Raw genomic sequence first — 15,130 nt, 5'->3', positions numbered from 1 at the left:
AACCACTCACCTACTGAAACATCGTCCTCACCTACAAAGGTAAAGTCCTTTAACGTGCAACCATTTTTTGAAAACAGCCCGCTAATTAATTGATTGCGTTTAAAAAAAATATAAATACGGCTTTTCGCATGCCGCCTTTTTTTGATAACCGCCGCCAAATTAAATGCTTGCGTTCGAAGTATTCAAAAATATGTCTTTCCATGCCGCTCATTAAGTTTTAAATATTCAAAAATATGTTTTCCACATGTGATTAGACATTCGAACAATACCCACAAATCACTATGCTGCGATGCCACAGATCGCTCTCCGACTCAAAGCACGAAGCTAATTAATTGATTGCGTTTAAAAAAAATATAAATACGGCTTTTCGCATGCCACCTTTTTTTGATAACCGCCGCCAAATTAAATGCTTGCGTTCGAAGTATTCAAAAATACGTCTTTCCATGCCGCTTATTAAGTTTTAAATATTCAAAAATATGTTTTCCACGTGTGATTAGACATTCGAACAATACCCACAAATCACTATGCTGTGATGCCACAGATCGCTCTCCGACTCAAAGCACGAAGCTAATTAATTGATTGCGTTTAAAAAAAATATAAATACGGCTTTTCGCATGCCGACTTTTTTTTATAACAGCCGCCAAATTAAATGCTTGCGTTCGAAGTATTCAAAAATACGTCTTTCCATGCCGCTCATTAAGTTTTAAATATTCAAAAATACGTTTTCCACATGTGATTTGATATTCGAACAATACCCATAAATCACTATGCTGCGATGCCACAGATCGCTCTCTGACTCAAAGCATGAAGTATCCAGCGATGTCAACAAATCCTTTCCTTATCTGCGATGCCACATCTATTTTCGTTTAAAGTTTATTTATTACCGAGACCCAAAGTCGGAAAGATGTAATAATAAAGAATTAAACAGTAAAAGAATTTCACATTACCGCAACTCATTATACAATTACAACAAATGTATAGCGTGATAAAAATGAAAATCTAGGATTTATTCCGAGTCACTGGACGAATCTGATGAAATTTCATAGACCTGTCTCTCACTTTTTATTGGTGGACTGTCTATCCTGGGTGGTCTCTTAGTTGCGAAACCTTGCCTAAGAAGACTGGTCATCATGTCCACCACTGCATTCAATTGATTGCCCATAGTGCTTACTTCTGTCCTTAATTTCTTATTCTCCCTCTCAATAAGTTCGAACCTTGCGGCAGAGACAGTCTTCTCTTTTAGAGCAAGTGTTCGGTCTTCCTCGTGATTTGTTACTGATGGACTAGTCGTATTAACCAGAGCGAGACGATGTTTTGGTTGTAGAGGCTGGGCTACAACATGAGAAGGGACAGTTGGGAGGCATGGGTTGACAATTTTCTCAATCTTCCGATTTCGCCGCATTGGTTCCCAATAGCTTTCGAAATAGAAGGGATCAAATTGTCATCCTTCATGATCATACGGTACGGCAGGGAAACCACCTGAGTTCCAATTTAATAATTTGTCCCTGTAGTGATCGCTCCAATTCACGTGCTTGCCCCCACCAATATTCATCTTCCTTCTCACCTCCAAAGGCTTATTTGGGATAGACTGCCCCAAGCCAGATTGTAGGAGAACTCGACTACCTTGCTGCAACTCGGCTTCAAAATTGCAGAATAGCCATAAATCGCGGTCAGACAATCTGGCAGCCTCCGCAACAACGTCTTCATCATCGCCCCCATCTCCATAAGGTCTCCACAAAACCTGTACATTGGTAATTCTTTTTAATAACGAATGACAAATATATTAAAATTTATTTACGCATGATATGGCAACAACGATATGCAATACGGAAGACAATCCTGCAGCGATGTATACTTAAGAATGCTGAACATTACAACGATTTATAATACTCAATGGTAAATGCTGACGCGATTATAAATAATTTTAGAACGTTTACCTCGTTTAATTGCAGCCCATCTAAAATGGACTTAGCATTATAAACTACGACATTTATTCTGGCCCAGCGACCGATCTTTGAAAAACCACAAATCGGAGGGCCACACCGTGGACGCAATGAGATAATATGTTTCAACGCCCAGGCCTAACAAAAAAAATATTATTAGCAACGCCACAGACTGCAATGAGATTTGTCTACAAATACTAAGTATGTAATCAACAAATACCTGAACAAATGTCCAAAATCCGCCAACTGTTTTCGTACCATTACTCGCACGGTGGAGTTGACTGTACAGGTGTGCGAGCATAGCGGCACCCCAGGCATAGTTGTCGACTTTGTTTAAGTCTGCCAGGTACTGCAGCCACATGGAACTTATTCTCGAACCAGAACAATCGGAAAATAATGTAAGAGCAAAAAAATATAGAAGGAAGCCGCGCAACTCTTGGTCAGCTGTTTCAGATGCACAAGTAGCGGAGTGGCCTTCCCATTTATTATGAAAAACTGAGACCTTCATTGATGTGAAATTGCTTCCACCAGAAATACATTGACTCCATTCGTCCATCGACATTCCTAGAAGGGCAGTGCAGTTTTCCCTTGCGTTATAGTTTGAATGCCGTAATAGGACAGCATTGTCATCGCACTTAAGGCCAGTGATCCTCGCCACATCTTCTAGAGTCATGGTGATCTCAAAAGAATCAAACTGGAATGTGTTAGTCTTATCATTCCACTTATTTACCAGGTGAGTCATGGTATTCCAGCAAGTTTCAAAATATTGCTGGTCCAAAAGGCCATCGAAGTGCATATTTCGTAGTCGGTCCTTCTGATATGCACTCAGTTGACCATACCAAGACAGAACTACAGGCCATTGACAGCGACCTCCGAGCTTTTCACTTGGTGCTCTACTTCTTCTGTGACCTCCCTGTAACACAAAATAACATATTATTCCTACAAATTATAAATTACTTCCATTTGTACTTATAAATACTATTCTACTAACCGCTATAAAAATATCGGTTGCAGACATACTATCGCAGTAATCGCTATAAATATCAATACCTAACACAATAATCGCTATACCAAAATCGCTAAACATATTATTAAATCTTCGCAGACAGGACGGATATATTTACCTTGGTCGCTATTTTCTGTTGTTCTCCCTCCAACCTGAGACTTTCTGGTGGGTCCACTGCCTCCAACTGCCTTTCAATCTCCATCTCTACCGGCTCCACCGTCGCATGCCTTTCTCTCGCCTTCCTTTCTCTTGACTTCCTTTTCTCATCCTCCTTCTGCTTCATTCCTCTGTCCCTATTCTCCTCCTCCTCCTTCTGCTTCCTTTCTCTCTCGCGTTTCTCCTCCTCCTTCTCCTTCCTTTCTCTCTCCCTTTTCTCCTCATCCTCCTTCTCCTTCCTTTCTCTCTCCCTTTTCTCCTCCTCCTCCTTCTGCTTCCTTTCTCTCTGCCTTTTCTCCTCCTCCTTCTCCTTCCTTTCTCTCTCCCTTTTCTCCTCCTCCTCCTTCTGCTTCCTTTCTCTCTGCCTTTTCTCCTCATCCTTCTCCTTCCTTTCTCTCTCCCTTTTCTCCTCCTGCATCCTTTCTCTCTCCTTTTTCGCATCTTCCTCCTTCTCCTTCCTTTCTCTCTCCTTTATCTCCTCCTCCTTCTGCTTCCTTTGTCTCTCCCTTTTCGCCTCTTCCTTCTGCTTCTTCCTTTCCCTTTCCTTTTCTTCCTCCTCCTTCTCCTTCAGCCGCCTTTCTTTCTCTTCGATTTCTTGTTTCTTTCTTTGCCGCGGTTCTTCCACCTGCTTCTTCCTTTCCCTTTCCTTTTCTTCCTCCTTCTCCTTCCGCCGCCTTTCTTTCTCTTGCAGTTGTTGTTTCCTTCTTTCCTGCAATTCTTCCATCTGCTTCTTCCTCTTTCTTTCCTTCTCTACCTCCTCCTCCTCCTTCCGTTGCCTTTCCTTCTTTTCCTCATTCTCCTTCTGCTGCCTTTGCATTTCCTTAGCTTCCTCGAACTCCAACTCCCTCCTTCGCCTTTCCTTTTCTTCCTCAAACTGAGGAATATTCTGTTCCTTCTCTTCCTCCTCCTTATTCATTTGCCTTCGCCTCTCCTCTGCCTCCTTCAGTAGCCTTGCCTTGTGTCGCATTGCTCTACTCTCCAAGTTTTTCCTATGAGCCTCCGCCATCATATTGCTAACATCCCTTTCCCACTCCTCTGCCTTCTTCTTCCTCTTTTCCATCTGTTGTGCGTTAATCCTCCGCCTTCTATTTATATTCTCATCAATATTTCTGGCCTTTGCCTTCTCTTCGTCATCCTTGTTCTGCATCTTTCATTCTTCAGAGTTCTTCCTTTGGTCCGCAGCCTCGATATCTGATGGATAATCCTCCGCAAAATACAATTCCAAGGCTTTTTTCATGTCTTCATCGTTCTCAATCTTAAGTATATTTTGCTATCTTTCAAAAACTTTAGATAGATGGGACTGGCGGATCACTTCTCTAATAGACAACCCATAGAACGACGGGGTATCTCTAATCTAATGAGGCGCAGACATTGCTAACCTGCACAACACAATACGCGATCATCATCATTAGAAATCATCAGAATATTTGGGTTCATAATACAAATCCTTGTATAAGAACCAATCTTCAGATTGAAGAAAGAAAACTTACACGAAACTCACCGAAACGATGGGAATTTGGATATTCCAACTGTAGAGTAAGCAACAGTAACAACTAATACGCAACAGAAGGTGGCAACGATGCTGCGACTGCGCGTAAGACAGAAACAGATGCTCTGGTAAAAAGGAAAGGATGCTCCGGCAACTCGAGATGAAAGCAAAGAATCTCTGGTAGAGTGCTTAGAGCGAGAAAGGATTTTTTTGAACTATTTGTATCATACAACATAACGCTTGCTACATACGCAAACTCTGCGGAACGTTTTCCCGCGATATCGATGGAGGGCAGTTTTGTCATTTTCACGAACCGACGATTCAGTTTTCTAGAAGGAGGGCATTTATTTCTGTAAATTTTCAGCGATTTCTATTGTCATTTCATTCCCCATTTTAACTTCAACGATACATTACAACCACCTGCGGAACATTTTCCCGCGATATCGATGGAGGGCAGTTTTGTCATTTTCACGAACCGACGATTCAGTTTTCTAGAAGGAGGGCATTTATTTCTTTAAATTTTCAGCGATTTCTATTGTCATTTCATTCCCCATTTTAACTTCAACGATACATTACAACCACAATCATCAAAAGAAAGATTGCCCAAGCTAAGAGTCTTGAGAGAGTAGAGGAGGGCCTCACCACCCACCGAATAACAAAAAATACAACGACTCAACTTCAAGTGCAGTAAGGACCCAGAGTCGAATAAATTTAGAGGCAGCTCATCAGTAAGGACTCACAACAGTCAATGTGCAGGTCAGTCGGTGCTTGATGGAGCAATATAGGATCTTGTGATGGATGTGCACAGAAGCAGAAATAGAAGGGAGAGAGAGCGAGAGATGGTTGATGAGCCCGAACGGGTAGCATCCTGTAAGGGCAAAAGGCCATGAACACGCTGGGAGGAGCCCTCAGACCCCCCTTCTGTAAGGGTAAAAGCTCTGAATCAGACTCCATAACTCTTCAAGTTGAATGATGCTACCCACACTGAGAGGAGCCCCCAGACCCTCCTCCTGTAAGGGTAAAAACTCTGAATCAGGCTCCACAACAGTAAATGTGCAGGTCAGTCGGTGCTTGATGGAGCAATGTAAGATCTTCTGTTGGATATGCATAGAAGCAGAAATAGAAGGGAGAGAGAGAGAGTGAGAGGGTTGATGTTCATGGCCATCTGCAGGGGAGATTTCTTTCTCAGATAATCCTGCAGTGCAGAGACTGGGTCTTAAATAATCATCTTCGGGGCACTTAAGTCTTTACAACCACTCCTTTTCAAGAACCGTCATTTTTTTTGGCACCAATGGAGGAGAGGGTACTTAAGTCTTTGCAATCGCATCAAACTCCAACGCTAATTAATGCTGACAAACATGGGGATACGAGACGCACATGCTTACATACGTGATGCTCTTTGGGACCCCCGATCATGAGATGTAGCTAACTGCCCTGTTCGAGAGGGGGGGGGAACATATAACCTGCTTCGCCGAGTCCTGCTGTGGAATTTCGTCAAACACTTGTCAGGCGGATTCTGCATGCCCGCATTTTGAGTATACGGCCAGAAGAGAATTGCAGATAAAGAGGTCCGAGTCCAAACCCAACTTAACAAGTCGGCAGTGGATCTTCCGTTCCTCACGCAACGACGACAAACGGGCGCAAGCTTTCAGAACAAACGGGAAGGTGAAATGGTCGGGGGAGTCGTTGCTGAGCAGCATCAGATTGAAGAGCTCAATGGCTTACTCATAGCACCCCTCCTGCACGCAACCACGTATTCTTGCGTTCCACAGAAACATTTCTCCCGGTCTCTGGAGCATTTCCTCAAACAGATAGCGGCCTCGTACCAAATTCGAGATATCGACGCCTGAGAGCAGGCTCCCCGTGAGCGGAGTGTGATCGCAAGAACGAGAGTGCGGAGCATCGGTCCTTGCGATTGCCTCGACACCAAGCGCATGATGACCATGGTGATGATGAAGAGAAGGGGTCCGACGACGAAGAGACTCGGGACAGAAGGCGCTACTGCGTCTTGATGGTGGCAGCGAGTCGCTGGGAGCAGCAGAGTAGTGGAGGAGCGCACGCTCACCATCGGGAGTGGCTACCCAGAGGCTGCGAACTGCAGCAGCTGCTGCCGTCGCCGCCATGTAACGTAACAAGCAGCTCCAACTCTCCAAGGAATCGAGATCAGGTGCAATGTGATTTCACACTTTAAGTATGCTGCTGCAACTGACCACCCTCCATCTGGTATGGGTGATCAGGTAAAGCAGTACAATAAGTGTGCAATCACATTTGCACCAGATCCTTCCTCCCTGACCATTTTGAAAAAAAAATCATGGTTGTAACTTGCAAGCGTGTGTTTTATTTATTTATTTATTTTTGTAATTTGCTTTGATACTTGTTTACTAATATCAACCGAGGCCAGCCAATGTCTTTTCTTGGTTTATAAAAGAAAACATGTTTTTAAAGTATTATAAATAAAATTTTGATTTTGATTTTTTTTTTTATAGGTAAGCTGGGGTTAGGCAGACCCCTACCATATATCTCTTAAGCCCCATGTGACAGAGGGATTCGAACTTGGGCCTTCAACTTAGTACAGGACCCTGCTTACCACATGGGATACCACCTCGGTGGTACAACAACTGCTACTACGCCTTCATCCCAAAACAATTGGGGTCAGCGATATGAACCAAAAAAGAAAATCATTCTGGGTCTTCCGCATGAATCCTTCTCCTCCAATCATTTCTATCCAATGCCATGTCGTCGGTGAGGTTCAAAGCATTCATAGCTAATTAGAATGTGTCATCGACAATGGAAGGTATTTTCTTGGCCAATAAAAGAAAACATGTTTTTAAAAGTATATAATTAAAATTTTGATTTCTTGTTACAAAGTTTTAAAGAAATACTAGCCTTTCACCACCCATGTGGTAATCTTAGCTAATTAGACCGGAGAGTTTTATGCAGCTGCGAATAGCAACCATAGGTGTGGTAGGCTAAGACCAGCATGACCAGGTCTTTGATCCGGCGCACAGTTTTTTTATATAATAAATGAGAAAATTTTTGAATGAACGACTGAATTGGGTTTTCTAGACCAAATTAACTGATCATTTCCAAAATCATGAGTCACTCACAAGCTAATGTTCAAGAAAGAAAGTGTTTTACATAATATGCCAATTTAAACAAGCTCTCTACACTTAAATTGCACCACATGGTGTTCCTCCAATTTGCACTATCAAGGTTCCACAATATAAAAACTTGCAGACATGAAAATCAAGGAAAAAAGAAAAAGAAAACACAACAGTTGGGATAATTGTGATACAAAACCAAATTCCAGTAAATCATAAAAATATCTAGAAAACACCAAGAGTGGTGTTGTGGTTTGGAGGGGAAGTGTAACAGCGTAGGTTGGGTATGTAGGTTGACTTATAGAACCTTGGGGCATCTGCAGACTGCACTGCTGGTTGATTCAGATAAGCATACCAGCTTCTGGTCCACCTGCACCAGCAACATCTGGGTTAAGAACAGGTCTTCCCAAGTCCCAATCCTCACATGAATCATTTACCATATACAACATTTCGTATGAAACCATCTATATTCATGTAGATGCACATGGTAGTACATTGATTTCTTTTAATTGCATTTTTTTTCAATTTTCCCTTTCTTAACATTACCATGTGTCCAACTTAGGGATGCAAACTGGTCGGATATCCTACTCGGATCCGAACAGATTGGATACATGTATCCAAATCCAAGTTGAATCATTGGTCTGTTTGGAACCAGGTCAGAATTGAGTAAACAAATGATATCCAGATTTGGGTCTAATCTGACTCTTTTAAGTTTTTCCAATGTCCATTTCAACAGATCTAGCACCATAGGAACTCAAATCACAAACGGACCTGAGGATTCAGATGTGAGGTCCGAGTCAGATCAGGATCCAACTCTGGGCCATCTTTTCAAATTTTGGATCCAATGGGCACGTGTGTGTGGGTGTGTTTTGGAAAAAGGGGGGGTGCACAAATCGGCTCCATCCCTTGTGTCATCCCTATCTTCATACCCCTCATTGGGATTTCATTGATGCAGGTTGTTTTGATCAGATGGGACTCCACAGATGTGTTCTACATAATTCATTTAGTGAAGATCAACATTTAAATCGCCCAAATCTGACTTGCGTGCAGGATTTTTTGATAATTAAAAAAATCAATGGTTGACAAAATACAAAAAAATTATTATTTAACAAATCATATTTTTTTTGTTGAACAAATACGATCCAATGGTCAATTCTAGATGGGAGATGATTAGAACTATTTTTTTTAGGAGCCCGGAAGATGAGTGAAGATGGCCTCCCATCTTCCCATTTCAACTATGTAGTTGGCAACTCACCTCCCATCTCTCATTTTCATCTCTACTCTCATCACCCTCTCATTTTCTCTAGGATGCCATCTCCCAAAGCTAACAATTTTTTACTGTTTTGTTGATCAAGCCCCTACAAATACGACCTAAGGGGGGTTGGCTTAGTGGGGTGGGGCCTTGGCTGCTAAACGGGCAGTCAAGGTTTGATTCTCATAGGTGTCACCTTTCTGCACTAGCCAATGCTTAGGATAGGCCCCAGGGCCAGGGGTCTTAGCCTCGCAATTTTACGCTGCCAACTATAGGTATGGCAGGCTGAGGGGGTGCGGTTTCTTCGGGTTATAAATTAAAAATAAAAAGCCCCTACAAATATGACTTACATATCTTGCTTAGTAAGGAAGATATTTTGGCCATGACACACACAAGGGAAAGAGACAGGGAGGAGACATCACCTAACGTTCAATTGTATAAAATAACTCAAAGCAAACAAGAAATGGGGGTTAAAGATGGAAGAAAGGAGGCTAACCAGTCTTTGATTCCAAGGCGTATTTCCTTGGGAAATTCGTTGCTGTTGTTGGTGGCCACCACTTTGTTAGTTGGCTTGGTTTCCGACGACTCCTCAAACTTGTGATACTCTTCTTCCTGATCAAAGCCACCAAGCATTTCACATGTATCAAGTTTTTTGCATGGTATATGTGTGCGTGAGCAATGCACACCAGAGAAAACAATTTCACTTGCGAGCTTTTATTGATATTTACACGAAGAAACCACCCCAGGATCAAAGACCTAGCTACACTGGCTTTTCCTGCCATATTTATGGTCGCTGTCCTGGCAGTGTAAAACTCTGTGGGCTTACCCCTGCCCCTAGGGAGTCGCCACTCTTTGGCTTGCGCATGGAGTGACACCCATGAGATTTGAATCTAGACCACCTGCCTAGCCAAAGGCGTAGCCTGCCTCCGGAAACAGTTATTTTTTTTTTTTTTTAAAGCTCAGTCCTAGCCCAGCCCTGATTCCATATGAAATAGATTTTTATCCATTTTTGTAGCCCAGCCCAGTCCTAGCAGGGCCCTGACTGCAGCAAATAGTTTGATTTGTCCATATGAAATAGATTTTTATTAATAATTGTAGCCATTTTTTATTTTATCTCAAAAAAAAAAAATTCGGGGCCGCTGCCCCCGAAACCCCGACTATCGCACAAATAAAACTGTTTTTGCTACACCCCTGTTTGCCCCCCCCCCCCCCTCACATGAATCCTAGCTACGCCCCTGTGCCTAGCGACCTAGGTCCCATCCTACTACACCAAACCCTTTTGGGGCTTCACTAACGAGCTTATTGGTGCAAAAGTTTCAGATCTTCCTTGCCCAACAGGGATCATACCCAACTGTAGCCCAGTCCTGCCTCCGGAAACAGTTAATTTTTTTTTTTTTAAAGCTCAATCCTAGCCCAGCCCTGATTCCATATGAAATAGATTTTTATCCATTTTTGTAGCCCAGCCCAGTCCTAGCGGGGCCCTGACTGCAGCAAATAGTTTGATTTGTCCATATGAAATTGATTTTTATTGATAATTGTAGCCATTTTTTATTTTATCTCAAAAAAAAATTTCGGGGCCGCTGCCCCCGAAACCCCGACTCGCACAAATAAAACTGTTTTGGCTACACCCCTGTTTGCCCCCCCCCCCTCACATGAATCCTAGCTACGCCCCTGTGCCTAGCGACCTAGGTCCCATCCTACTACACCAAACCCTTTTGGGGCTTCACTAACGAGCTTATTGGTGCAAAAGTTTCAGATCTTCCTTGCCCAACAGGGATCATACCCAACTTTGGCCTTGTGGCAAGGGACGCGCATTTGCTAGTTAATAAGAATTTTTTTAAGTGCCTAGGAATTGTGGTTCTCTCTCCCCCGATGGTGGAAAAGGATGAGGTTTTGGTCTTTTTTAAGATGTGGATCTTTTTCTTTTCCCAGGTTTGGAGTGGCATACTTGTGTTTGTCTACATGTGCGCATACGCATGTGAGAGCAATGAAAATATTTCTAGGCGCCACAATGAGTCTCCCAACCATGCTGACAAATGGAAAAAATAAGAATTGTAACAACCATTAATTTCTCCTAAGAAATTAAAAAAAAATCATATTTCTCATTTTTTATCAGCAAAATTCTGCAAAATAGACATATATATTTAAAATGAAAAAAATATGTCATCCATTTTAGTTCATCCTTTGAGCATCTAATTTGAATTTCCTTATTATTATGAATTTTTTCTTGGCAAGGCCAAGGAAACAACCCAACCCAACCCCCCCTAAAAAAAGAAAGGAAAACGATCGGATTTTAGTAATCCTAACTGAATCTAGAACACCAACACACCTAGCAGACAAAATGCATCATCGAATTTCCTACATCAAGAGCTAAGTCACAAAACTTGTTCTCAAGAAAAGCCTAGTCAAGAAAAAATTCCAGATCTTTTTAATAAAATAATTAAGATGGCACATATAAAAATATAAACAAGAATACACAATATAAAATAAAATGTACTAGCAATATTTCCAAAATATTGTATTTGCAATATTATATCAGCCTTTGAAAGTATCACAATAAAATTCAAGATTCCATGACATGGTCAAAGAACTATCAATTGGTCATCGTCACGAGCCACGACTTCACACACCCATTGTCAAGTAAGCAGAGGAAAGAAGCAAGGGACACTACAGGAAAAAAGGGTTTTATTGGTGCAGAATTTGCACCAATGAAAACATTTACTGGCGCATTGCTGCGTCGCGCCTCGCTGGTAAACGCTTCCACTGGCGAAAATTGCATGCGCTAGCTAAAATCTTTTTCATTGGCTCAGATTCAGGGCTAGTGAAAATCATTTCACTCAGGAGTGAACGAGCTTAATTAAGATATAAAAAAAAAAAAACTTAACAACACCACCAAGCTAAAGGGATGTCACGAGTTCGAAACCCACACTGCGTGTCCCTTGCGAGTGAGTGAGGTGATTTTCCTTAATTATTTAAAAAATAAATAAACAAAAGAAACTCACAGTGAGCGTCCGAGACTTGATCCTAGCAGCAGCCTTGATTGCAGAGAATAGGTGCTCCTCCTCCTCAATCTTCTTCCTCCGCCAGTACTTTGCGATCTCCTCCTTTGTGATGCACACGCTGCTCGTGCTGCTACTGCGGCCCTTGTTCGTCATGCCTATCCCACCACTCCTGGACCTCAACCAATCATCCATACTGCTGCCTCTGTAGTAGTTCACTTTCTTCTCTACATTGGTCATCATTTTCTTTTGCTTTCTGCCTCTATCTCCTTTGCTTCCAGTTATCTATGAGATTACTTTTATTTATTATCATTGTTGCTTTATTATTATATAGAGATGCACAGATATTGTTGGCAAGCCTGTCAACAGACCGTTCAAATCTACTGATCAAACCTAACATTCAGCAATCTTGGTGTGTGCCCACATTCTAGATTATCTTTCTGTTTGTTTTTAATAAGGGAAATAGGAACGGTGGTAAAGAGCCTTTTTACTGGATGTTATGGAGAAGTACAAAACTTGGCGTGACTTTGGGTCATGGTGACCTAAAAAGGTTGGTAGCTGACTTCTCTGCTGCCTGTCTAAACTGGCCTAGCAGTTAGCATCCACCAGGTCAAGCTTTCTTTCACGTTTGTCGTCAGAGAATTTGGGTTGGGCCTCTATCTATATATCCGGAGAAGGTGCTGAGCCCTTTGTCCAGGGTTTGACTCCCATTGGTGTACCGGTGCCTTTAACTGGTAGGCTCTGTTAGGGATGGCAGTGGACCGGGGTAGAGGCGGGGGACAAGGTCTCCACCCCCACCCTATCTTAAAATCCTAGCTTCGATCCTCATCGTTACCCCTGCACGGGTTTTAATTTAAACCTTTATCCCTACCTCCATCCCCTTTTCATGTCCTCCATCCTTAGTTCAAACGGGGCAAGGCGGGGCGGGGCTTTGTTTCTCCTCGGTCCACGACCATCTCTAAAAAAGGATTGGGGTGGGGAGGAGCGGAGATCGAAAGTCTATCCCCACCTCCATCCCTACACAGGTTTTGATTTTAACCTCCATCCCCATTTCATGTCCTCCATCTCCGGTCCAAACGAGGCGAGGCACGTTGGGGGCCCGTTTCCTCCGGTCCACTGCCATCCCTAAGCTCCGTAAGGGCTTGGGTGGAGAGCAACTGCATCTTAGGGATGACAGTGAACCAGGGTGGGGGGCAAGATCTCCACTCCCGTTCCGTCTCAAAATCCTACCCTCTGTCCCCATACGAGTTTTGATTTTAACCTCTATCCCCACCTCCATCCCCGTTTCATGTCCTCCATCCTTGGTCCAAACAGGGCGAGGTGGGGCTCTATTTCCCCTTGGTCCACTGCCATCTTTAAAGAATGATCGAGAATGAGGCGAGGCGGGGTAGGGCTCCATTTTCTTTCGATCCACTATCATCTTTAAAGAAGGATCGGGAATAGGGTGGTTGTAAGACCTATAATTTTTTAGTAACTTTTTAAATAAAATTCATGAGGCATTTCTATGTGAAAATAACATATAAATTTGAAATGCGAAACGAATCAATTTTTACGAACCAGTTATACTTAGGATATTTGTATCTTTTCGAATATATGCTCAAACAGTCAGAGAGCCATAACTTCCTCCCTAAGTAAAATCAAGAGATTTGCACGAGCCAACTTTCTTAGTTAAGTCAATACGAAGAAAATGACGTTGTGATCATCGCGAAATTTTTCCTCTCATAATATTCTCTCTCTTCCTTCTCTTTTCCTTTCTAACCTCTATTTTCCTCCTCTTTGAAGGGAGAAAAGATAAAAGACGGAAAGAAAGAGAGAGAAAAAGAAGAGAGAAGAGAAAATAAAGAAGAGAAGAGGAATTCTTTTGCGGGTCTCACTTGACCTTAATTTTGAAAAATTTTGAAATAACTCGCCTCCGTTTTTTAAATATTTGCGGGAAAACTGGGAGACGGGTTCCGCTCGTCGGTACGAGGTTCGACCGTTCCTGACGCCTTTACCAGGGGTAATCGAACCAAGGGTCGAATTAATGCTTTTTGTTTTGCTAAGAAATTATTTAAGAATTTATCCTAAGTCTAAATGCACAATGAATCATGCTTGTGCAAATGCGAAGATGTATGCTCTTTTTGAAAATGTTTTGAAGAATTTCCAAGTGAATCTGATAAAGTGAAGAAATGATTCCTAACTTAGAACTTAAATCTTAAGTTCTAAGTTTTTAGAATAATCAAGAGCTTGGGAAAATAAATCTGGATTTTGGAAAATGTTTTTGAAGTCCTGAGATAAAAGAAAAAAAAGAAAAGAATTTTCAAAGTTTATAAATGGACTTTGAATCAGAATAGAAATGAAAATGGAATTGAATCAGAAGGAAAGATAAAATTGAGAAATCTAAAAATTGAGAAATGGAATTGATTTAAAAGTTGGAATTTTAAGATGAAATCTGAATCCAAGATCTGGATTCTGAATAAAATTCAAAGTTGAAGTTTGAATTTAGGATAAAAAATGGAAACTCGATCTGAAATGAAATGGAATTGGTTTTAAGAATTGGAATCAAGATGAAATTTGGATCTGAAATTTTGAATGGAATTGGATTTGGAATCAAGATGAAATTTGGATCTAAAGTCTAAGATTCAAAGTAAAGTTGGATTCTGGATCCTAAATGGATTTTGGATCTGTAATTTGAGATCCAAGATGAAGTTGGATTTTTGGATCCCAAGATGGAATTGGATCTGAAGTCTGAGTTCCAAAATAAAGTTGGATTCTGGATCCTAAATGGATTTTGGATCTGTAATTTGAGATCCAAGATGAAGTTGGATTTTTGGATCCCAAGATGGAATTCGATCTGAAGTTTGAGATCCAAAGTAAAGTTGGATTCTGGATCCTAAATGGATTTTGGATCTGTAATTTGAGATCCAAGATGAAGTTGGATTTTTGGATCCCAAGATGGAATTGGATCTGAAGTCTGAAATCCAAAGTAGAATTGGATTCTGGATCCTAGAAAGGATTTGGATCTAAAAGTCTGAGATCCAATGTAGGATTGGGTTCTGGATCCTAAGGAATGGATTTTTGGATCTGAAGTCATAGATCCAAAGTAGAATTGGGTTCTGGATCCTAAGGAGGATTTGGATCTGAAGTCAGAGATCCAAAGCAGAGTTGGATTCTGGTTCCTAGAATGGAATTTGGATCTGAATCT

General features: G+C 41.7%; 1 protein-coding gene across 1 annotated transcript; it reads right to left on the bottom strand.

Moving 5' to 3' along the window:
• Positions 1–7,712: 7,712 nt before the first annotated feature.
• Positions 7,713–12,229, bottom strand: LOC149818001 (Big1). Its single transcript, XM_089984719.1, has 3 exons — positions 11,950–12,229; positions 9,444–9,559; positions 7,713–8,065 (listed from the first exon to the last, which is right to left on the bottom strand). Exons 1-3 carry the CDS (start codon positions 12,187–12,189, stop codon positions 7,921–7,923), a joined length of 501 nt encoding a protein of 166 aa, XP_089840845.1. The 5' UTR covers positions 12,190–12,229; the 3' UTR covers positions 7,713–7,920.
• Between the last annotated feature and the right edge of the window lie 2,901 nt (positions 12,230–15,130).

This window comes from Nuphar pumila, chromosome 13, assembly GCF_984573655.1.
Source record: "Nuphar pumila chromosome 13, dmNupPumi1.hap1.1, whole genome shotgun sequence".
In the NCBI taxonomy this organism is placed as follows: Eukaryota; Viridiplantae; Streptophyta; class Magnoliopsida; order Nymphaeales; family Nymphaeaceae; genus Nuphar; species Nuphar pumila.
This window is presented reverse-complemented; position numbering and strand designations above follow the sequence as displayed.